The sequence below is a fragment of the Mycteria americana genome, chromosome 3 (assembly GCF_035582795.1).
Source record: "Mycteria americana isolate JAX WOST 10 ecotype Jacksonville Zoo and Gardens chromosome 3, USCA_MyAme_1.0, whole genome shotgun sequence".
In the NCBI taxonomy this organism is placed as follows: Eukaryota; Metazoa; Chordata; class Aves; order Ciconiiformes; family Ciconiidae; genus Mycteria; species Mycteria americana.
In genome coordinates this window covers 109,517,083-109,540,271 of record NC_134367.1, presented here as the reverse complement: position 1 = coordinate 109,540,271, position 23,189 = coordinate 109,517,083, and the positions used below count along the sequence as shown (strand labels likewise).

At 37.1% G+C, this 23,189-nt stretch overlaps 1 protein-coding gene across 5 annotated transcripts in view; it reads left to right on the top strand.

The window, feature by feature from the left end:
• The window catches only part of LIN9 (lin-9 DREAM MuvB core complex component), a 39,376-nt gene that overhangs the window by 2,819 nt on the left and 13,368 nt on the right, over nucleotides 1-23,189 (top strand). Inside the window, exons 1-8 of one of the 5 annotated variants that reach the window (XM_075496525.1) lie at nucleotides 4,230-4,246; nucleotides 6,832-6,864; nucleotides 7,890-7,984; nucleotides 11,820-11,924; nucleotides 13,847-13,980; nucleotides 17,016-17,141; nucleotides 21,692-21,849; nucleotides 22,997-23,130. In XM_075496525.1, the coding sequence (XP_075352640.1) occupies nucleotides 7,982-7,984; nucleotides 11,820-11,924; nucleotides 13,847-13,980; nucleotides 17,016-17,141; nucleotides 21,692-21,849; nucleotides 22,997-23,130 (660 nt within the window). In that variant the 5' untranslated portion in view covers nucleotides 4,230-4,246; nucleotides 6,832-6,864; nucleotides 7,890-7,981. Of the gene's footprint in view, nucleotides 1-4,229; nucleotides 4,247-4,894; nucleotides 5,004-6,831; nucleotides 6,865-7,889; nucleotides 7,985-11,819; nucleotides 11,925-13,846; nucleotides 13,981-17,015; nucleotides 17,142-21,691; nucleotides 21,850-22,996; nucleotides 23,131-23,189 lie in introns of those variants that run through there. The other 4 variants (XM_075496521.1, XM_075496522.1, XM_075496523.1 and 1 more) reach the window with 4 other exon arrangements.

The following is a 23,189-nucleotide window of genomic DNA, read 5'->3' as shown; positions in this document are numbered from 1 at the left end:
CCTCTAGCTGAAAAATTCCAGAATGTTAAAGGTCCCAATTACAGAAGTACTTCCAATACTAATAATTGGATTTATACTTTGGAGATAAAATTTGTCTCTGCAGACTGTTGGGTTGGTGCCCAATGAGTGACTAATTTTAGTCAAATGCATTTTTTCCCTGGTCTTATCTCCTGGTAATGTTGCAGTGGAGGTAAATGGTGCGCAGTTTTACTGCTGCAAACCAGATGGCTATTTCTCTCTGTCTCGGAAGAGGAAAACAGTTGATTGTATTGGAGTGTACATAATGCTGCCCTGTCTCTTGCTACTAGTAACAGCAATCTTATTTGTGGATTACTCAGTTATAAAGTACACGCAGTAAAGCTGAAGTGAGACTTTGATAAAACAGCCAACACGTGCAAATGTGACTAGAAGACTGCCCTAGTCCCGGTAGAGGCAGAGCTCTGCAGACAACAGCACAGACAAAGCTGTGTCTTGGTGCGTTCTTTTGCACAAGTGAGTCTGAATGAGGAGGACGCATGGAATCAGCTCTGTAAAAGTGAGAGTGAGATGCCATTTTTGATAGAAGTGAAAGCATGCTTAGCTAGCTAAATGATCATCAGCACGGGGCCACCGCCAGGAGTAAACCACTGAGCTACTGCAGAGTGCAGTGTTTCTGTGTTGTAGGTAGGCAAACACCAACAAGTGGCAGGTGAATCGGAGAAAGAAGTCAGACTGTAGTAGTGATGGCTGTCAGAGTGTTAACCTTTTGCAGTACAAATACTGAAAACAGTAGTATATTGCCAAATATCATACATTGGTAGACATCGCTGGTACCGTTTCTAGGGGCTTGTGTTTTAGAACAGGCAGAAGAAGGGAAGGGGGACAAGGATCTTTTTGCATGGCCTTTTATCCCATGGATGGAGGCTGCAGCATAAGGGTGGCATTTCATGCAGAAATTGTTGTCTTTACCCCCAGCACAACCTTATGCTGTGGTTCACAGGCACCCTGCCCCTGCACAGCCAGTTGCTCTGCTCCAATGCTTTCGTGGATAGCTGGAGGAGGGATGTGGCATACCTCTTGTCACTTTCATTTTCCAATCCCAAGGGGCCATGAGCCTAGCACCACTGTGCTCTGGACATTTGAGGCAAAAAACCAGCAGAACTATACGAGATTACAGCATTTGGGAGAAGGCTCAAGATTAGTTTTGTGGCTGCTAAATAGTACCCACAACTAATAATTTTGGGATTGTTTGTGCTGCATACCTTTAAAATTGGATGTTACCATGGTATCAGCACATTGTCCATCATGAGAACGCAGTGTTTCAAAAAGAAGGCTTTGGTATTGTAGTTATTGTCTGCACAAGTCCTGTAAAAGGGTTCATGTGGCTGAAAAACTGACTTCCATCCAGTAGTTAAATTAGGATTTGGAAATACACAAATGTCAGTTTATTAGTGGGCTTATAACATGAGGGAAATACTGATTCATGCTTGAAGCAGTTATTGTTCATTTATTTATTTATTTACCTCTTCAACAAGTCCAAAGTTTTGGGGGAGCTTAAAAGCTACCCGAAGCCACTTTTTCTTCTGATGTGTGCTTTTTACTTTCTAAGCTTTCCTGAATAAGCTATCCTTTTAGTGGCCAATCGTTTGAGATGCTTCCTCCACTGAAACAACTTGTGCTGTGCTTGTGTAGATGAATGATCTCTCGGAGGGTTAATGACTCAATCCATAATAAAGACTCGTGTTTTTCCCTTCTTCTCCATGAGTTTCCTCTGTCACACCATTTTTAGTGCCGGTGATGTAGTTTAATTACATAGGTTTTTGAGGTAGTCATCTAACCAGTGTTAAAATAACTGCTCACCTGTGCAGAATTTAGACACAATAGCATAATGATCTGGAGAGGAAAGGTTTTACATCATGTAATTGCTTATCGGGATCCTAGAATTTTCTATATTGATTTAGATATGCCCCTTTGTGCCCACACATTAGTAAAATCAGTAGCTATGGAACATCCCTGTGGTTACTTGTAAGCTTTATTTTCAAAATTGTAATCAGCTGTCACAAATTCATTATGAAAAAATCTGAAAACACTTTCACAAATGTAATGTGCTTGTCTGTGTTCCTGTTTAAATTTCAAGATCAGCTATTGAGAAGCTGTATTTAAACTACTTTGCTTCATGTTAGTACTGAAAATATACATCAGGGCATCTACAACTGCCCGTATTGAATTGCAGTCATACTCTACCTCTTTTGTTCAGTTATGATATTTTGAAATGAGGGGAGGCAATAGATGCTTGTTTTTAAACTTAAACCCGACTTTAATTTTTGAAAAGGAGAAAAGCTTTTGCGCTTTTTTCCCCATGCCTGAAAGCCTATCTGCACATCAGAAATACTTTTTGGAGGGCAACCTATCAGAGTTCCATTTTAAGTTTGTTCATACTGCTTGCAGTGCAGTTAGAGGAGGCTTTTTAGGTTCTCTTCATGGTAATCCTCTGTACGTGCTCCCTTGTGCTGGGAGAAGGAGGTTGGGACTAGAGGAATGATTCCTGGCAGCCACGCCAGCACAGGGAGAGCGGCGGTTCAGGACTCGGGGAGCTGTCCATCCGCCGGACCCCACACTGGCAGCCGCTGAAGCCGATCGGGTTTCTAGCTAGCTTAGCATGGAAACATCAGGGTTCCTATTGTGCTAGACTTGGCGGACTTGAGGTTATCTTAATATTGATTTTTTTTTTTAATTCAGTTTTACATGGACTTCCTGAGAATCACTTCTTGCAAGTGTTATAAAACACATAAATGCACTTATTCCTCACTCTTAGTTACTGGTGAGCTTCCTGTTATCATACTATTAAATGCCTCATAATCTAGCACACAGTTATTTTTACTGCACATCTGTGGTGCACATATTTTACAGATTTTTTTTTTTTTTTTTTTTAGGCCAGAAAAGGGCATTATAATCGTCTTACATTCTTCATTAAGCATGCTAGGATACTTGCGTTTGGAATTTCTGTGCATCGATTCCATCTTTCCTTTTTAGCTATAGTTTTCTCTTTAAAAATAGATGTAAACTTGGTTTAAAGGTTTTGAATGATAGGGAGCTCGACATGCCCTTTCTTAGTATAGTTAAATAAAATCTGTTAAACTTTGTATTCATTGCTAACCCGAACTTATCTAATGTCATTTTCCAACAAATAGATCTAGTTATGCCTTTCCTTGTTAAAAAAAGGCTGCAGAGCTATTTACTGTCTGAATTATCTTCCTTTGTAGATACTTGTGATCAGTGCAGATCTTGACCTTCTTTGGGAAGAACAAGATTGGAGTGCCTTGACTTTCTCACAATAAGGCATGTTTTTAGATCTTCAAATCTTTCTCCTAGCTCTGTTCTGAATCCTTTCCTAATTTTTCAGACTTAGTCAAGTGTGAACACTGTGTTCAAGTAATTAATTTACTAACAACACGTGCAAAGCAATGCTCAGTAGGATACTAAGACAAGACTAAGCTAATCGTACAGTTTGCACTGGAAGAGTACGCCAGCGTAGGCTACTGAAAGCAGGCCTTCTAATTCCTGAGCCACTGCTGTGGTGAGCAGGCTGTACTTCCTCCCGAGGTTGAGGTTTTCTTACTCTCAGTATTAAGAAAGTCACCTCCATGATCCTCTGAACCTGGAGGAGCTGGAAGTAGATTTTGGTTATAATACCCTAAATGATGCATAGACCTTATTTCTTCCTTTCCGCCCATTTGTTTTTTAAGTGTTTGATGTTTGTAGAAATGAAATCTGTGTCATTGTCATAATAGGTATTTACATTCAAGCATGTGTGTATATTCTACTTTAATCTCTGTGTTTATAATTAAAATGCTGGTTAAAAAGACTGCCTATGATTATATATTTGTTATTCAGAACAGGAGTGTACAAAATTACTGGCATTTAATGTGAGGCTGGGATATTATAAATCTAATAATTATTTTAACTGAAATTTTTGATAGTTTTAATAAACTTAACCTATCCCAAATCACTTAGCAATTTTTATAGTTTCTGAAATGCTTTTATCTGTATTAAATGTTGGTTGTTTTTTATTGTAACACACTATTGCTTAGAAGATCATCCTAGTTTCTGGTTTTGTGGCCCTGTATGTACAGTACTGCCAAACTAAATGGAAAAACTAGGGAGATGTACTGTAGTCCTTGAAGTTTGGTGTTCTTGCAGGTAGCCCCTAAAATCAACATAGAAGAACTTGACAAGAAAACCCATGTATCATATTGTTGCCTTTAAGGTAAAATTAAGCTTATGGACATGTCCATTGTCATTTTGATATCCTACATGTATTCTAATGCTTTAAGCTATGGAAGTGTTGGTGTTAATAATTTTCTGCAATTTAAAAATAGTTTAGTTTAACTTTGAACTTGCCTAGATCAGGAATTTCTTTTTTGGACACTTGTATTCCTAAATAAAGATGCCTTTTTCCAGTTACATTACTTTGGTTGCAGGTTAAGTGAAAACAAATGAGCAGCCTTATTCTAGCATGCATCTATTGAAGATTAACTATCCCATGTGGAAAAGTCCTTGGCAACCAATGCTGTTTTGGAGTGGTAATCTTATAAAGCTAGAAGGTAGCGCAGTAACATTCTGCTGTCCTTCACTTCTCTACCTGTTGTTTCTGATGCCAGTTATCTAATGCCCTGCTCCACTGGCTGGTCATCAGTCACACAGGTGAAGCATCTGAGTTTGATGGTTAGCAAAGGATCCTCAGGCACTTCAGCTATGAGTGACACCACCCCATATATAAAGCTTTGCTGCCTCTTGCTGAGTTGTTTTGTTTCCATTGTTGACATACTTACCCTTGAGTGAACTGATTGAACTCAATTTGTATGAGCAAGATGGTCAGAAAAAGAGGAAAATGATTGTATGTTTGGTCTTACAGATGAAGTGCCTCAGATCTTTCAGAACAGTGATCCATTCTGAAAAGCCAGCATCTCCTCCGTTTGACAGTCCTGATGACCCTGCTTCTGCTTCTCCATCCCCAATGACATGTACTTTCCCCATGTTCTTAAACTGTGTATACTTATTAATCCCTGCACACATTTCCTACCATATCTTATGTTAATTTGGGGGGGACACTAGTTCTTCACTGTTCTTACTGTTACTGTTCAGGACTGCATTCTTGGTTGATAGCAGGGTACCTGTGTATTTATGCAAGCACAGTGTACAGTATCCGATTATTAGTATGAAATTAAAAAAAAAAAGTCATTAATCCTGTGATACCTTTAACATATAGCTTAGTTACAAGAGCTGAATTCACTGTGAATCAGATCATCATAGAAGCATGTTCCTGTACCAGTCACTGTTAGGTCTCCAACCCGACAAAGGTGATATGTCAGAAAAGAAATGTGCAAGAAGGGCAACAGTATAGCCCAGGCCTGTCACCTTGGTTTTGACATATAATCCTATATGTGTTAGCTGTTGTAGATTTGAACAGCTTGGGAGATACTGGGGTGGAGGCCCTCTAAACCACCAGTGAGTCAAAACTAGTTCCATTTCATATCTTAAACATTTTTTAAATTTTTTTGAAAATAATAGAAACTTTCTTTCCTTTTTCTTTTTCAATTGAACTTTTTTTAACACATGGCATAATAAAATGGCAGCAAACAAAATATTATGATGAAAACATAAGGAAGGTAGGGGTGTTTTTGCCATTGCTGCACCTATATTCTCTTCAACAGTCCACCCCAAACCAAATCCCCTGGAAAGGGACAATAATTCATTTCTTGGCTCTGTAATATTCCCTGGAATGTATCCTCTTAGAGGCAAGGATCTCTGGCAGTGTGACGTTAGTGGGGTTAGGACCTAGATACAGGGCAGCCACAAGAAAAGGAATTTCCAGACCTTTGGAGTCAGAAATGTTCTTGGAACAGGAGTTCCAAAGAGAAGCTGAAGGAGGGAGTGGGAAAAGTGAGGGGGAGAAGAGGATGCAATGCAAGAAGGAGTGGTTGCAGCACTGGAACATAACTGGAAAGATAAAGTTGATTTGAGAGAAAAGCATGAATCTGTGGAAGCATTGTCATGCAGAAATATCTCTCCCCTCCGCTAATGTAGTTGCTTCAAACAGCTCATTCTTAGAGAGACATTTGAAAATTCCAGAGCATGAAGGCCGTTGTCAGGCCCAGTTTTGTCCTTCCTGGCCCAGAAGCACTGCAGAGGTCCCACAGATGCAGTGGAAGGGGAGCAGTGAAATTCTGAGGGATGCGTTACACAGTTTGAACAGTTCAAGCAAACTAAGGGTCCCGTCAGCAGATTCAGATATTATAAATGCAGCCTTTCTGAATAAGGAGGTTCCACCAGGGGGCAACTAACTATCCATCTCCCTACATGTGAGCCAAGCTTAGAGAGCATAAACTACTGCTTTCATGGAAATTTTTGGCATTGAAGAATTTTGAATTGGTAGAAATAATTAAAAAAAAAAAAAGAGTAGTATTCGTTACAGTTTCCTTGTCAGTTGTATAATATATTTACAACTGCATCAAACAAGCAGCCACATGGAAGTATGTAGTTTGGACATAAAGCTTGTTCAGAATTTGCTGTGTTAAAAAAAAGTGCTCAGCATCAGAAGCTGTTTTATAGAGGTGAAACTAAAGGAAAAAAGCAAAACAAGAATATGCTTTCAAGATTTATTGTGTAATAAACATATAATGCTATACTTAGTGCCATGGAGGGCGCGCTGGGTTTACTCATTCAGCTGTGAAAGATTTAATATTAAATTCCACTTTCCGCCTAAGAATTAATTAAGAATGAGTAGACTCTGCATAGGTTGTATGGTTTGAAATAACTTGTGATTTATGTGGACTTTTTGATATATTGCAGGTTCTTCAGCAAAAGCACTTGTAAGCTTGAAAGGTAAGAAATTAATGTGTTATTTACTTGTACCCAATCTGACTTTCAGGTGTACTTAGTTTCTGGCTTCAAAAAGTTCAAGAAAATAACACTGAAGAAAGTTTTTTGTTGAAATATGATTGGTTTTATTGTGGATATTTGTTCTACAGACTAATAATCCTGGGTAGTTGAAACTACATATGTTGTGGTGTATTTAGACACTGCTCTTCTGGGTGAAATTCCTGAAATGTGTTGTTTTTTCTTAAGTACTGCCTAAGTGTCAGATTTGATGAGAAGATTGAGGTAATCTTTTCTCTCTTGAGGATGAGATAGGAGAAGGATTCTTAGTGAGACTTGTACATGTGACAAAATTTACATTAGGAAGGAATTCCACAATCTCATTGTGTTTTCTGTCAGCAAGTTGTGGGATAAATCAAAAATCTGTTTGTTATATCTTTTTCTTTGAAATTGGCTTCATGAACATTTATACAAATTTTGAATACTTATATTCTGCACAACAATTAAAGTTTCTTTATATGTTACAAGGCTTCTATTACACAAGGAAGAAGACATGGTCTGTTGAATATGTTGTAACTAATATTGTTTCAATAAAATTTGATTTACTTGTTGGTGTGCACCCACTTAATCATTTTTTAGAACCAGAAGAAGGCCAGGTCTTGTAGACCTTTACTTTCTCCAGGTTTCAGTTACAGCCACAGTACAGCTGTCTAGATGTGTGTCAACCTGGCAGTGGAAGTAACTGATTCCAGCAAAGAAGGTTTCAGGAAATCTAAATGTTGTCAGGAGTAAAAAATGTTTTGTTCATGTTTCTCCTTGTACTGAAAATCTCTTTCAGTTTTTTTTTTAAGTTAGTGTTCAGAACAATTTAATAAAAATACTGAAATCTAAAATCCATTTGTAGTTGAATCCAAAGATGTTGAAAGTAACAAAAATATATTAGTAGTTGATGATGTTATGCTAGCTTTTGGATAGTAGTTCTTTTAAAACATACGTATATGTATATTAATGACATGATTTCTTCACAACAGAGGGAAGTTTATCCAGTTCGTGGAATGAAAAGTATAATTCTCTGCAGAAAACACCCATTTGGAAAAGCAAGAATGCTGGTTCTGCAGTGGAAATGGTAAGAAGTAATAAAAAGACAACTCCAAGATTGGTAAAATACCATGAAGTAAAATCAAATTTAAGGATCAAAAAATGTGGCCGAGATTTATAGTTTCATAATTTCCAAATGTTAAACTACGTCCTTCATAAACAGTCTACATAGTTTGAATATGAGATTAAAACATATTTTATAAATGAATAATCAAACAAATTAAATTGCTGACCTTGTTCAAGATAGCTTGTAATAATTTTCTCTCTTTTTTGTAAAGCAAGTGCTGGGTGAAATGTTTGTGCTGTATCTGCCACCTTGAACTTAGGAATCGCCATTTCTGATCAACGATTTGTTTTATCTCATGAAATGTCTCACTTCTAATCATGGCTGAGAACCGATGCATAGAGAAAAGGAAGGGAAAATGTCATAATGCACTTCCATCATTGTGCCTTCTGGGGGGCAGATTTTAATAAAAATAAAGGAATGTCAATGAAATGTCATGTAGTATTCTGAGAGGTCTCATAGGAGACCTTATGTTAAAGAACAACCTTGGGGTGGAGGAATGAAAGGTAATGAGCCTGCAGCCTCCAAGGGTGTGTCTCTGGTGTTTGGGTTGACCATTTCCCTCTCTCTTTTTTAAATATTCCATTGTGGTTTCTTTCCCCATTGTATCACATTCAAGCTTTTCTTGACTATTCTCAACCTCCTCTACCTTACCAAATTATGTGATTTTGGTTTGGTTTTGCCACCAGCTATATTGCACCCAGTGCCTTGTTCGTCTACATCTGTAACACTGGGTGCTCTTTTTACTACACCTTGGAGAGTATATGAAATACTGTCTCAATTGCTAGGCAGATCTTTCTCCCATAGTCTTCTGGTGCCACCGCCTTCTACAGTAATTGCGACCAACTTGCCAAGTATCACCTGTTTTTTGTTCAAATCATTATTTTTTGTGAACTGCTTGTTTATTGGAAGGGAAACATTATGTTTGAAAACTATTGCACTTGCCTGCTCTGCACATAATCAAAAGATCTGAGCAGCATCCAGTAGTGCATTAAGCAATGTGACTAACATCTGTCCTAAGTAGCTTGTTCTGTGATCTTCTCCCTCTAGGGAAAAACTTACACAGAGAAGGCATTTATTTTGGTAGGATTCACACAGATACTTATACATACATGTTGTTATGTGTTTATGCTAGAGAACATAAGGTCTACAAAATGCAGTTCCAGACAGTGACCAGAACTTTGTGATGGCCCTTAGTTCCTGCAGGAGTTCATGTCACAGTTTTCAGCCGTTCCCCAGGAATGCTCATCTTCTCAACAGAAACAAGCCTTACCAGTAACTTAGAAGATCACATGTGCTAAAGAACCAAAGTCACTAGCTATAACATTTGTACAAAAACATTGTCAATTTAGGTATGCTAGCTGTAGGTATTAAAAATAAGGAGTCAAACTTTGAATGTAGCTCAGTATTCTGTAGAAAGCTGGGAGAGAGATCAGAGGATAGTCTGATGTGTTAGCAGTGGCCCATGTTGCTGAGATGTGATGTAGTCTTCTGTACTAGTTTGAGTTCCCTGAACACTGGAAGTATTGCAGATATGTTGTTGAAAAATCTTTCCGAAAATGCCTGACCTATTTAGCTAATGTGGATGATACCTCTTTGCAACACTTGTTATTTTATTCTCGTGTGAGGCCCCGGCAATCCAGACTGATGAAACACTCTTATCATTTTGGTACTTCCTTGGAATAGAATTTGGCAGCTTCTGTTGAGGGTTGTAAAACAGTTCTATTGATCTGGATCATAGCCTTAGCATAAGGTTGAAGGAACTCTTAAGTTTTGTCTGTATTGTTTTAGCATTTGTGTTCCTGTGTTGGCACATGCTTTTCATCTGGTATAGTGTCAGAAAATCAAGAAGAACTATATAGACATTTGGGATAAAAATGTTGTTCTGGAACCAGCATCTGAAATGTCAAGACTGAAATATAATTGCAAGTATTCAATAGGAACCTGGCCCTTCATCCTGTAGGCAGAATGCTGTGATTAAAAAGTCATGGAGTTTTGTGATGTAAGAGTTTTTATTGTTGGAACAGGACTGTGGATTTGTTTTCTTGCTCAAAAGTTAGAATAGTTCTGACCTTTCTTTTTTAGGGTGATGGTTTGTCAAGGACAGCAGAGATGTTATAAAAGAACATAAAGACATTGTAATTGAAATTTAAGATTGTTCTTAAGGTTTAGTGAATTGGAAGATGTGAAGAAAAGAACTTGATGTATCTAGGTGAAGAGAGAAAAACATCATTCTTAACAATTAATATGATAAACGAATTACTATGTTAATATGATGGGGGCCCTATTTGGTTACCTTGCCAATATATAGTTCCTCTGTTCAGTGTGTGTCTCTTCCCTGGTTTGTAATATCTACAAGGAATGGACGTTTTCTTCTGTGTGCTGAATGTGCTTAGGTGTCTAGCACATACAGGGCACTACTGTTACTTAAATACACTTGTGTAGTTACATTTATAAAATATATATCATTTAGAGTAAGAGAGGCACATTTCCCTGCGAAACCTCCAGCTGTTCTCATGGCATGGGATAGACAGATTTTTTTGCTACCACTAATTAATTTAATAGAGACTATCTCTTTTCAAACAGATACTTTAATCAGTCACAAACTTACTAAATGTCTTTCTTAAGTGTAAATGCTTACTAATGAAGTTTTATTTCAATTCATTGATTTATTTTGTTTCTGACTCCTATTAAGGGCTTATCTTTGTCATCAGTATTCTTCACATTGTGGGTGTTATAGATTTCATACCCATATCAATTTGTAGCACTTTCACCATCTGTAGTGAAAGAAGTGAAATCTGTATTTGTTCTGCCTTTACTCATCACCTTTGTAAATAGTTTGAAATACAAGGAATGCTACAGGGTGCAGTCTTTGGGTTCTGCAAAGGAGACACATTTCAGTTGTGGCTGGCTCCTGTGCCGGGCCACAAAATCTTCATGGAAGGAAAAGCTGCTTGCTCTCAGCACTAACAGCCAGTCATAGGTTACTCTTTTGTCCTCCCTGAAAGCACAAGGTTTTTGTCATAGGGTAAAATGTTGAGGAATAACTAAATGGAAGTAATTTTTTCATGACACGTATTTGCAATATGGTTTCTTGTTTTCAATCAGCCTTCTAATTCTCTTTGAGTTATAACATCTTGGCACACAACTAAGTTTTAGTTAGCATAAATTCTAAATTCTTCTCTTTTCTGATATTTTCACATAACTTATTCAAGCTTTAGTTTCTTCTGACTTCAGCTTCTTTGCATTTTGCAGTGTAGGCACTTTCAGTGAGTTAAAAACCCAACAAACTCACAACACTTTATTAGACTCATAAGATATCCTTGCAAAAAAAAATTATATCCAGCTAATGTTTTTACTGAGAACACACCAAAACAAATACGCTGTTTGAATAAACTTTTTTTTGACCCAAAATTCAGAAAAAACTGTTTAACAAATGTGCGTATAACCAAAGCAAGTACTATTTTAAGCTTAGATACACAAGTGTTTAGACACCTAACTCCTCTGGAAACAAGTGGGAGTTAGGTTCTAAATAATTCCGTGGAACTGGGCCAGCAGTATATAGTAATGGGTTATAGTTAGCATTGGAAAGCCTGGAATCTTAAATTCCTTCTTCTCTTCTCTCAGCCCTTAGATCTCTAACTGCTAGGAGGCACTATTTACTGTGTAAAATGTGCCTTAAAACCAATAGGTGGCAAGAGAAAAGGCATTCCATTTCTCTCACTGTGAATTCCGTGCATGAACAGAGAAATCAGATTTTTTTTTTCTTGTAATTCATTCTTAATTTTGATACATGCAGCCCTTCAGAAATTCAAAACGGAGTCGACTCTTCTGTGAAGAAGATGACAGACAAATAAACACAAGGTCACCCAAAAGAAATCAGAAGGTTGCGATGGTTCCACAGGTACCTACATGTATGCAGATATTTTTACCAAAAAGGGGAACAAGCCTATCTGTGTTAGTTGAAAATTAGAATACATTTGCTTTTCAGGTTGCATTATCAGTTTATGAAAATTCTTGTGAGGAAAGCTGTTGCTAGGAGTAAGCCGCAATTCAAAACAGATTTCTATTTTTCTTCCTTATAACTGGGTTCCTCAGTTTGTTTATGGGAGTACCTGTTCTTTTTGATCCTGGACATAAGCATACAGAGCTAGAAAGGATTCCAGACTAGCTGCCCACCTTGCTTCTGCAAACAATCATATCTTGTAGTCTGCATAAATTTATTCAGCTTCAGTTAAAAACTGACTAGGTTTCTTGCACTGACTACATCATTTAGAAGGCTGCTATAGAACTTAATGTATTCCAACAGTTAGGAACTTGCTCTAGATTTGTAGCCTAAATGTGTTCATGGCCATCTATACCTTCTTGATCCTGTAACGATAATGTCCTCCAATTCAAACAGCTTGTTTTTCTACTCCTCCACTTGACTGTCTACTCCTTGATACAGCATGAAAGAGCAGCTGTAATTTCTCTCAGCCTTTATTTGCTATGTTAGACAGGGCAACATCTCTTAGTCTCAAAGAATTGGCTCTCTAGTACCTTTGTCATCCAAATCGCTTCTCTGTACCATCACCTTACGAGCCTGAATCTGCCACACTGAAAAAGTACTATTTGAATACTGGTCTTATTTGCCTTCTGAACTGTACTGTGCAGTGTTGAATGGGGAAGACTTAGCAGTTGCCATTTTGCTGGGTCCATTTTGTGAGACATGAGGACCATGACATTTCCCTCTATTCATTACCATGATTTCTTAACAGTAGAAAGGCCTGGATAATGTTCTAAGCCCGTTTGGTTTCTGCTTAAATGTCTGGTTCAGGGGGTCCAGTGATTGCTAGATAAACATTTGTGAGGGACTGCAGCTGCCATAGCTCACAGATCTTGCTGCCCTGCTAGGCTTTGTTTCCTTGAGTTCCAGTGGGAGAAAGGGGACCTGTAGTGGTTAAGCGCAGCAGGAGCCAGCAAGGTGCCTACCTTATGCTTTATCCTATTATTGCTGCTACTAAAGGTCAAAATACTTTTGAGCTTTTGGGGAAGGATAACAACTGATTATGGCATAGGGACCCAGTTAAACTAATATTCTCAAAAAACTGTTATTTTTTGCAAATAAGTTTTTCTTTCTGCCGGTTAAGACAGCTATCCTTGGAACAAAATTACGGAATTATTTTTCCACAGTCTTGTTTAAACTCACGTCTGTGTATTATGCATGCAATCTAAGACAGTGTCTTTTCTGCAATTTATAAAATAGCTTTCAAATGTAGTTAAAACTTGATTGCTTATGTCCATGCTAGTTCCTCTTGCAGTTTTCTAAAAAGCAGACACTCTGCTCAAAGCTTTGGCTGTATTACATTCCTGTGCTAGCTTCATCCTCGGTTTAAGAAGAGTTAGCAAGAGTAGAAGCAGTAGTGCAAATGAGGCAGTTGGTGTGGCTGGCATCTGAGCTGCAACATCACATACGCTCACTTGAGGCAAGGTTCAGTGGTGCCTCAAACTTTTGAAGTCTGTGTGTACTTTAGTGCTATGCTATTGTTACCAGTAATGTAGTTGCAGTGTTGGAAAGTGTTTCTGTTAGAAGAGCTTTGTCCAGAGATAATTTGTTTTATTGATCCTGCTAAAGTTTGCCATCTGTTATGTTTGATTGCATTGCTGATATAATGCAGTAAGGATTATTATAGATGTGCAACAAAAAAATTGTCACGAAACAGTATATGTGATTAAAATGTAACAATTATTAATGCACAAACTTTTATCAAGAAAATCTAGTTTAATTATTTGAATATTGGAGAATGTTGGACTGTGTTTAACTGTTTCCTTTATTTTACTACATAGAAGTTTAATACAACAATGCCAACACCAGACAAGAAAGCATCACAGAAGATTGGTTTACGGCTTCGTAACCTGCTCAAACTTCCCAAAGCTCACAAGTGGTGCATATATGAATGGTTCTATTCAAATATAGATAAGTATGTTTGTTTTATATAATTATTGCTTATTAGTAGAGAAACAAGTAATTTTCTGACATTGAGCTGCAAATTTCCATATATTGGTTAGATACTCCAAAGTTTATTCTTAAATTATTAGTTATTGAAAATTATTTCAGTGTTTTGGGTTGGTTTTTTGCCTCTCTTTTTTAATAATGAGCAACCTACTTGGGTAGTTCCTTGGGTAGTCTTCTATGGAAAGCCTTCCTTCATGGAAATAATTTTCTTTTTATCACCTCTGCCTCTACCAGGTACAAGATTTTATTCATAATGTTTTTAGCATCTTAAGCATGAAGTTATCAGAACACTTAGACTTTTCTGAACCCTTGGATCAGTGTTACACACAGGGGATGGGAAGGAGACTGCTGCTTCTTAAGGTGCTGCTTCCCTAAAAGCTGTAAATGTTGATTTCGAATATTTCTTCCCCATCATCCTGTTCTTATTGTGATCACTAACGGAGCTCCAGGTTGTGACTATTCAGCTGTTGTCTAGATATCGGCATCATTCTTGGATCTCCTAATCTATCTCCTAGACTGTTTCTGCAATTTGTGCCTCAGAGTCTTTGGCACTTGTTCTCTTAACGCCACTAGCAAGGTGGTGTGAATTGTTTAAAAGAACCATTTTAATTTAGTCCCTAATCATGAAAACCTAAAAATTCTGAAATGTAAAAATCATTATTGATGAATGAAATCTTAACAATCTACACTGATTGACTAATAGGTGAAACACTAGTATTCAATATTCTAAATAATGGCTTCAGAGTTAACAAGCATTCTTTCCAGAATTTATTAATAACAAAATAATTACTGTTTTTCCTTCCTATTTTAATCACGATTACTGCGGCTGTTTTCCTTAACTGAGAAGGCAGTCATAGCAACAGAAAAACATTCTAGAATATATTCATCACAAGTAGAAAAATTTCATGTCCTCCATTTCAGTTAGTTTTAAATTCATCATCTGTAGGATTTAATTCCTTTGAAAGAAGTAGTCTTTACATGCTCCCCCCCCCCCTTATGTGGGGAGGGGAGGGACAACAAAAACAAAAAACCCAAACAAAACAACAACAAACAAACCCCAAACCCTACTTACTCCTAGTAGTAATTTTAATATGTGACACTTATAATTACGATCTTTACAACAGTCCAAGAACTTTCAGTTTATTCTCAAATAATTGTCTGTGGAACTTTAGGCCTATCAGTAGACTAGAATTTGCGTTTAGCAGGTAATTCTGAAAACCTCTTTGATAGTTATAATATATGCTTGTAATGCTAGTAGGATATGATCATGTTAAGATATTATAACATAGTTTACTAAGAAACTGCATATCTTTGGAAGAAAAACTTTGATGTATGTTGTTTTGAGTGATATGATCTAGACTTAATGAGAAGCTTAAAAAAAGTTTAAAGCGTAGAGCTAACTGTCAACTGACAAAATATGGCTCACTGTACAAGTCTCAAAATATTTAATTCTATTTGTGTCATCCAAAATTGAAATCATCAATTTAAATGCCATGTCTACTATAAGTTTTTAAAATATTTTAATCTCTACAACTATCATCTGTGGTTGTTAGATTATTGAAGCTGTTCCAGTTGGATTCTCTCTACGCTGCTGCAGAGGACTGTTTTCTGTAAAATCCCATTGACTTCTGACACACAGAGACTTCTAAAGAGCTACTTACTACTACAGTGAGTAGGCCCTCAGAACCAGATGCAGCTGTAGCTTGCTTCCACCATTTTCCAGAGCTTCCAATCTTGTGGATGCTGTGGGTTTACAGTTTGCCTGCTTAGGGACAAGTGATAGTAAAAACAATCAAATACAGATTCTCTTTCTCCAAAAAACCAAAACAGTTGTTCTTTACACAGATACCTTACGTTAGCAACAGTAAATCTGGAGAAAATAAAACTCTTTTATACACTTTCTTGTCTGTTTCCTGAGCCTCATTGACCATTCTTTGTGGTTTCCTTTTCACTTCATGCCACAGCTGTAGATCCTTCTAGTGCAAAAATATTCTCTTCCATTCTTGCCTTAGTCTCCTTATCTCCATGCACCTTTCCTTTCTCCCACCACCCCCCACACTCACTTGAAAGCAGTGTTGCTTCCAAGATCCTCTTTGTCCTGTGCTTGGGGGTATTCCCCTCTAAACCCCAGCGCCCTGCAGAGTGGAGAAAAGTGGCTTTATCTAGGATGCAGTTATTCTTTTGTTCTCACCAGGTGAGATCTATTTCAGTTGCACATAGTCTTTAATGATTAACCTGCTATTAGACAGGCATATCCATTGCTGTTCCCTTGTCTCTTCAGCCCAAGAAGGATGTGGTACTACAAAGTAAATGGCAGTCATAAAACATAGAGATACAGACAGGTCATAGCATCAAAGAGAAATTCGTAAGTTGTGTAGGTAGGTTCTCTGAACTGTCACTTCTGTAATACTGGTCCTCTGCTTCATCATGGAGCCATGGTATGATACAATAAAAGTCTCACCTGTATAGCTGTAGAGAATGACAAGTTGGCTCAATTTCCTGTATTTTGGAACCCTCTGTTGAGAATCTGGATTATAATTGAGTGAATTTATGAAAAAGGTACTGTCTTTCTATTTCTCAGTATCACATTGTCCCTTCCTTTATTCTCAATACCTCACCATATCTTTATGGTTTCTTTCAGTGTGTTGCAGTATCCTCATGACACTGCATTGGCTTTGCTGAAGTTTGATTTGGTGCCTTTATATACATTACAAAGCAGGATGAATACATATGTTTCCCAGTAGTAACAAGAGAGAGGAACATTTTTAAACATCACTGATAGTAAGGTTCAAATAGAACAATAGTCCTGGAAACTTTCTGTCTCTGTTTTCAGTTGAATTTATTTCAGGTTAAATTTGTCCTTTGAATAGGAGTGTCTTGTTTATATGACTAATTTGTGCTTTTTGTTGTCAATGTATTTCTTATGATGGATGGTTTTTGGAATCTTGTGACAAAAGTTTACTAAGTGTAGTTAACAGAGGATCCATTATGTTTCAACAGACCACTATTTGAAGGCGATAATGACTTCTGTGTATGCCTGAAAGAATCTTTTCCAAATTTGAAAACCAGAAAATTGACAAGAGTAGAGTGGGGGAAAATCAGACGATTAATGGGAAAACCACGGAGGTAATTTTTTTTTTTCTTTCTTTCTTTTCAACTAATAACTACGTGTAGTTTTGATGTTACTGGAATTGTTGCTTCTAAAATAATCTTGCATGCAGATAGTAAAGGAAAACAATAGCTGAGAGTAGGAAAACATATTATTGAAAAGGTGTTCTCTGAGCACACACCCCACTCCCCCACACACCCTATTCCTTATATGGGTGTGTCCAGTCCATGTAGTTCTCATGAGCCTATAGTTGAAATGTTCTCTTCCCACTCTAGATAAGTGAGTGTCCAAGGTAGGATATGTTGAAATTATTATTGTATCTTCTATGCTGCAGTGCTTCCTGGCATGGAAGACAGGCCAATTTTTCACTAAGTTTTTTTTCTGGCTATAACTAGTTCTTCATGGGGAAAACAAGTGCACATTTTCATCTCATTTATTTTATTATTTTTTTAAACCATTTTATAAATCCTCAACTTTTCCTGGCTTGGCTGCCAAAACAGAGAGAGGGGATAGTCACCCATAAAATATTGTACATTGTAGAGAAGAAACCAGAATTTAATGAAGGGCATAGTTTTATCTCTAATTTAGAATTCTTAATTCTTAAACCCACTGATTCAGTTCAGCCTTTTCACAGAACCTGTACAATTTAGCCTAGAGAAGAGAAGGCTCAGGGAGGATCTCATCTCTGTGTATAAATATCTGAAGGGAAGGCATAGAGGAGATGAGGCCAGGCTTTTTTCACTGTTGTCTGGAGATAGTACAAGAGGCAGTGAGCACAAGCTGAAACACAGGAGGTTCAGTCTTAACATAAGGAAACATTTTTACTGTGAGGGTGACTGAGCACTGGCACAGGTTGCCCAGAGAGGTGGTAGAATCTCCATCCTTAGAGATACTCAAAGGCCATCTGGACATGGTCCTGGGCAGCCTCCTGTGGGTGACTCTGCTGGAGGGGTTGGAGCAGATGACCTCCAGAGGTCCCTCCCAAACTGAACCATCCTGTCATTGTGTAAGATCAGGAGAAAAATGTATAAGTAGTGTTGCAGAAATAAAAGACTAGTTTATTTATGAAAATACAAACAGTAAAGCACTGAATCCATTTCATAGATCACTGTACTGAGTCAAATTATATTTTGTCTGATGGAGGCTATTTCATCTCCTATACCTATAAACAACTTTACATAACTAAAAATTGCCAGTCAAGGGAAGGCAGCAGAGCCAGCTTAAAAATAGTTCCTTTTGGAAAGGTGTTCATATCATTTGAGCTTAACTGAGATAGCTTTTCATTCCTCTGTCATCATGCTTCTCACTGAGAGGGAAATGGTATATTTGGAGGTTAAATCATCACTTATTCATTTGACTTTTGCCAAAAGTGGATACTGATAAAAGATCAGTTTGCCTCATTCAGCAGTCTGTTGGACCATTGATAAAATGTCCTTCTTGGGGGGGGGAGGGGGAGGGGAGCGGGGGGACAGGGGGAGTGTTGTTGGTTTTGGTGTGGGTTTTTTTGATAAGCTATCATACAGTTAGTTTTTTAAAAAGAGCGACTCATGCCTAAGGAACCACAGGTCTAAAAGGGCAGAAGGTTGTTTTATCTGAATTCTGAAGTAGAAGTATTTGACTGGATATAGAATCTTGTTTTGTTTGTTAACCAAAACTTTACAAGTTCTTGCTTTTTTGTCAACATAAAATAAGCATTCCCGTTTGCTTTTCATTTCTTTAATAATTTTTTAAAAATTAATTTATTGGTAGTCTTTTTCAAGATGTCCAGAGTGGTCTTTGGCCTTAGTTCTAAAAGATTTTGAATTATTCTAAATCATTTGAATGCTTTTTCAAGATAATTTTCATCTACCTCTAGAGCAAAGTTTTTTTACGTTACTATTCTGTTAGAAATTTGTTCTGTCTGTCCTCATCATATGCAAGTAAGCTAAATACTGTGTCAATACTGATATCTCCCCGTGAGGGAAGAAAAAAAATAAGACATTTTGCATCCACAGTGTTGATGGCAGAGGATAATAGTGTCTCTGTGTGATAGCTGTGCATGTGGTTGTCGTCTTTTTTTAAATTTTGTTTTAAATATATTGTAATATTTTCTTATGTCTGCTGCTACTTTAAATGTCCTATCACACCATCAACAGTGTGGTTGATTGGCACAACAGTATTCTTCATGGGAGCCTGCAAAGCTTGTAAGATTCCAGTAGACTGTGGGGAAAGATATGCTCCAAGAAAAGGAAGAGGTAATAGTTAGTCTTGTGTACTCTGTATAAACTTAATTGGGGTTGTGAAATAGCAATGGATATGAATTAAGCTCAGATATGCTTGTCCTGCCACTGTACGATTGTGATGATTCCTCTGTTAGTTCAAATTCTTATGAGTGAGGTAGAAACTGAGAAGAATTTTCAACCTCTTTAAAAGTTTCTTGAATTTGTATTTGTAAGAGCATGGGTCAAAGAACATCAGGCAATATGTGGTGTTCCTGATGCAAGACCCTGGACATGATTAGAAGGACTAATATTAAAGTCTGTATTGCCTTTTTTTTAGTCTTGCTGTGATTAGTCACTCTGTTCTCCTCAATGGAATTGAAAAGCTCTGACCTGCATTTTGCTACTTCATATTCATAGCCCATGGCAAGCATTATTTCACACTTGTTCCTCCCCAGTAGTAAATATGAAGCAGATAGCATCTTTAAATGAGAATATCCAAATAAGCTTTGCATAAGTCTCTCAACCACCATCACTCTCTCTGCCATATCCCCTTCCAGATATTTTGAATTGCAATACACAACCCCAGGTAAACACATTCTGCTCTTCAGTGGCAAACTGGTGCGGGACACGCACCTACAGTTGCTCAATCTACAACACAGTTTCTAGACTCTATACAAAGACTAGTGATGACTTTTGCGGTGATAGTGATTGGAAAGCCTAGTAAAGGAACCTTCAGTGCAGTACATTACTGCACGTACCTGACAGAAGTACATCACAGCTTCAGTTCATTCCTGTTCATTCTTTTTATTTTTTTAATGTCTTGCTTAGGACTAAGATCTCATTGTGTTAACACTGTACACACTGGACAAAACGAATGGTCTATGCCCCATGTAACTTAGAAACCATGTATAAGATAAAAGGCAAATTATGTATTCATATAGACAAATGAGTGTGAAACTGCTGATCAGTATGAAAGGAAGTGGTCTCAGCATCCTGGCAGCTTAGTTCTTGTGATATTCTCATATGCATTGCAAGGAAGAGAAATTTGGAGAATAGCAAAATGGCTTTGTGGAACTCTCCGAGAGAGAGGTATACAGAAGAAAACATAAGAACGTTTATTTCGGCATATAATAAGAAGTAGTAGAAGCAGACTTGGAAATAGGAGCTGACTGCTTAGTACTGAATGAGGGATAAATAACTGAGGAAGATCTTGAAGGGATTTAAAACAGAAAATAATTTGCCATGTAGAAGGGGGAACCAGCGGAGGATTTGTCAGTGTCTTCTAAAATAACCTCGTAAAATAGGACTTTTTATTGATCAGTAATCAATATATAACTGTATGAGTTCCACAGAAAATGTTTAAATTGCATTTGAATGCAGTAAAGCAATTAACAAAGGTAGTAAATTATTTGATAAATAACTGCTTCTGCAATTAAGCAGACCTACAATAGCATCTGTACTCCTTTTTTAAATTACTTCTTTCATTGACACAAGAATGATAAAACTTTTTTTTAATGAGGAATGAGAGATAGGCTTGAGTCCTTAATGTCTTTATGCTTTCGGTATCTCCCTCATGCATCATGCCTATTCAGTAGATTAAAAGTGAAAAATTAATAAAACCAAGTAAGGGCCTTGGGAGTAAGTTTTTCATCTTTTAGATTACATTTTAAGACCTTCCCCACACCCCCCAAATGGGGGAGGGGACCGCTAGAGATTATCTGATTTTACACAGTAGCCCAAGTTCAAACAATTTGTACTTTTACTATGATCAGTCTCAGAACAATTCATCTGCAGAATAGAGATTTTGTGGCTGAGTTTTGCTTGCATCTGTGCAGAGTACAAGAGACAGAGAAGTGCTCTTTTATATTCTGAGTCTGGTGCCCTTTCATACTAAGTTAGTTTAATTGAGCTAATGAGCACATGTGAAAGGGATCTACTGTGTATCAGTAAGTGATGGCAGCCAGGGACCTCACAGTAAGTCCTCCTTTCATGCCTTGAACTGATATTCAGAGCAGACTGGATGTGGGACCTGCTTTAGCTTTGTTGTGACACCAGGTGGATCCCTATAAGCAGAAAAAGTCCTAAAAAGTTGTACTCTTCTGATATACTAATGGAAACAGCTAGCATTCCTGAGTATTATTTTTAAATAAACTTTTATTTTAGGAGTGATAATTCTGGGGAGTAAGACTGTCTAAATCCATTCAACGAAATCCTTTAAATTTTTCTCTTAAAGGAAAAATCCTTTTCTCTCACTTTTTAATTTTCGCTCACTGATTTGTAAACTATGCCTATTTATTTGATGTGTCTTCACATATGTATGTTTTCAGTGCTGAATTTAAGTATATTTTTACCTAATTGTATTATAGGTGTTCCTCTGCATTCTTTGAGGAAGAGAGATCAGCGTTAAAACAGAAACGGCAGAAAATAAGACTTTTGCAGCAGCGGAAAGTTGCAGATATTTCACAGTTCAAAGATCTTCCAGAAGAAATTCCATTACCGCTTGTAATAGGAACAAAAGTTACAGGTAATTTCTTAAAAACAAACAAACAAAAAAACAGGCAAGTGTTTTGCAAAGATTCTAGTAAACCATAATAAACTTAGTGCACCTAGTTAAAATAAATTTAAAACGTCCAAAATTGTATGTTTTTATTGTTAGCTCATTGAGAAGGTGCTTGTGAGGATTAGCTAGTATTTTTAAAATAGTGATACGGTTTTGAGGTACAAACTTAGCATGGTTTATTATTTCTGCTGTTCAAATTGTAGTTTTGGTTTTTGGGTTGGTTTTTTATGTCTAGTATATCTAACAAATCTTGGAGAGAGAGAGATGCTTAAATGCAAAGAGCTGAGTGCTATCTGAGAGTTTAAAATCTAACCTAATATAAAACTTGAGATTTATTTTTCCATAATTATAAAAATATCTGTTTTGAAACAGATACACAATTGATATTGCAGTGTAGTTGGACATGTATACTAAACATGCTATTGCCTTACTGAAAAAACTTACACATAACTGAGGAAGGAGTGTTGTTAAAAACATTCCACAAGTTTTGTCTAATTTTATAAAAGCTTGAATTCCTCCATCCTGTCTGTTTGTGATCCACGTGCTTTTCACTTAAGCATGGTATCTCCCACTCAAGCCACTACTGTTCATTGCTTTTTGCATTCTTCAGCAACACTGCCCTTAATTCTTGCTGTAGAGCAGGCATGCACAACACTGCCTCTCCTCACTCTCCTAGAGCTGTATCCTTGAGCTGCGTTCCTCATTGTCTTTTGCTAAATATGCAGTCATCAGTGGAAGTGATCAAAGAGAAATGGTATGCAAAATCAACCGGAAATTGACTTTTGCCTGCAAAATCTGTCTGTCAGAAGGTATCAGGTATTAAATAGTGTTTTATTTAGACATAAGTGTAGTTCTAAGGATTAGATTTGGGAAATACTTGACTTGCAAAGATAAATTTGACAAAAATTTGAGTAGTATTTCCATGGCATACAATTGTTTTTCTGAGTTTACTTTTTTTTTTTTTCATTTAATCTGTGGGTTTTAAATACACATATAAAGGGTTACTTGCAAAAGATGTATTAAGTCTATTTTTTTCAGTGGTATCAGAACATTATAATGTTTGGTTTGTCTTTCTTTTTTTTCTTTTTCTTTTTTTTTTTTTTTTTTTAAGCACGTTTGCGAGGTGTCCATGACGGACTATTCACTGGACAAATAGATGCTGTAGACACTCTTAATGCTACATACAGAGTGACTTTTGACAGGGCAGGTCTTGGAACACACACAGTCCCAGATTATGAAGTTCTTGTAAGTATTAATGACACATTCTTAAAATAGCTGTAATAAAAAAATAAAATTAAAAATCT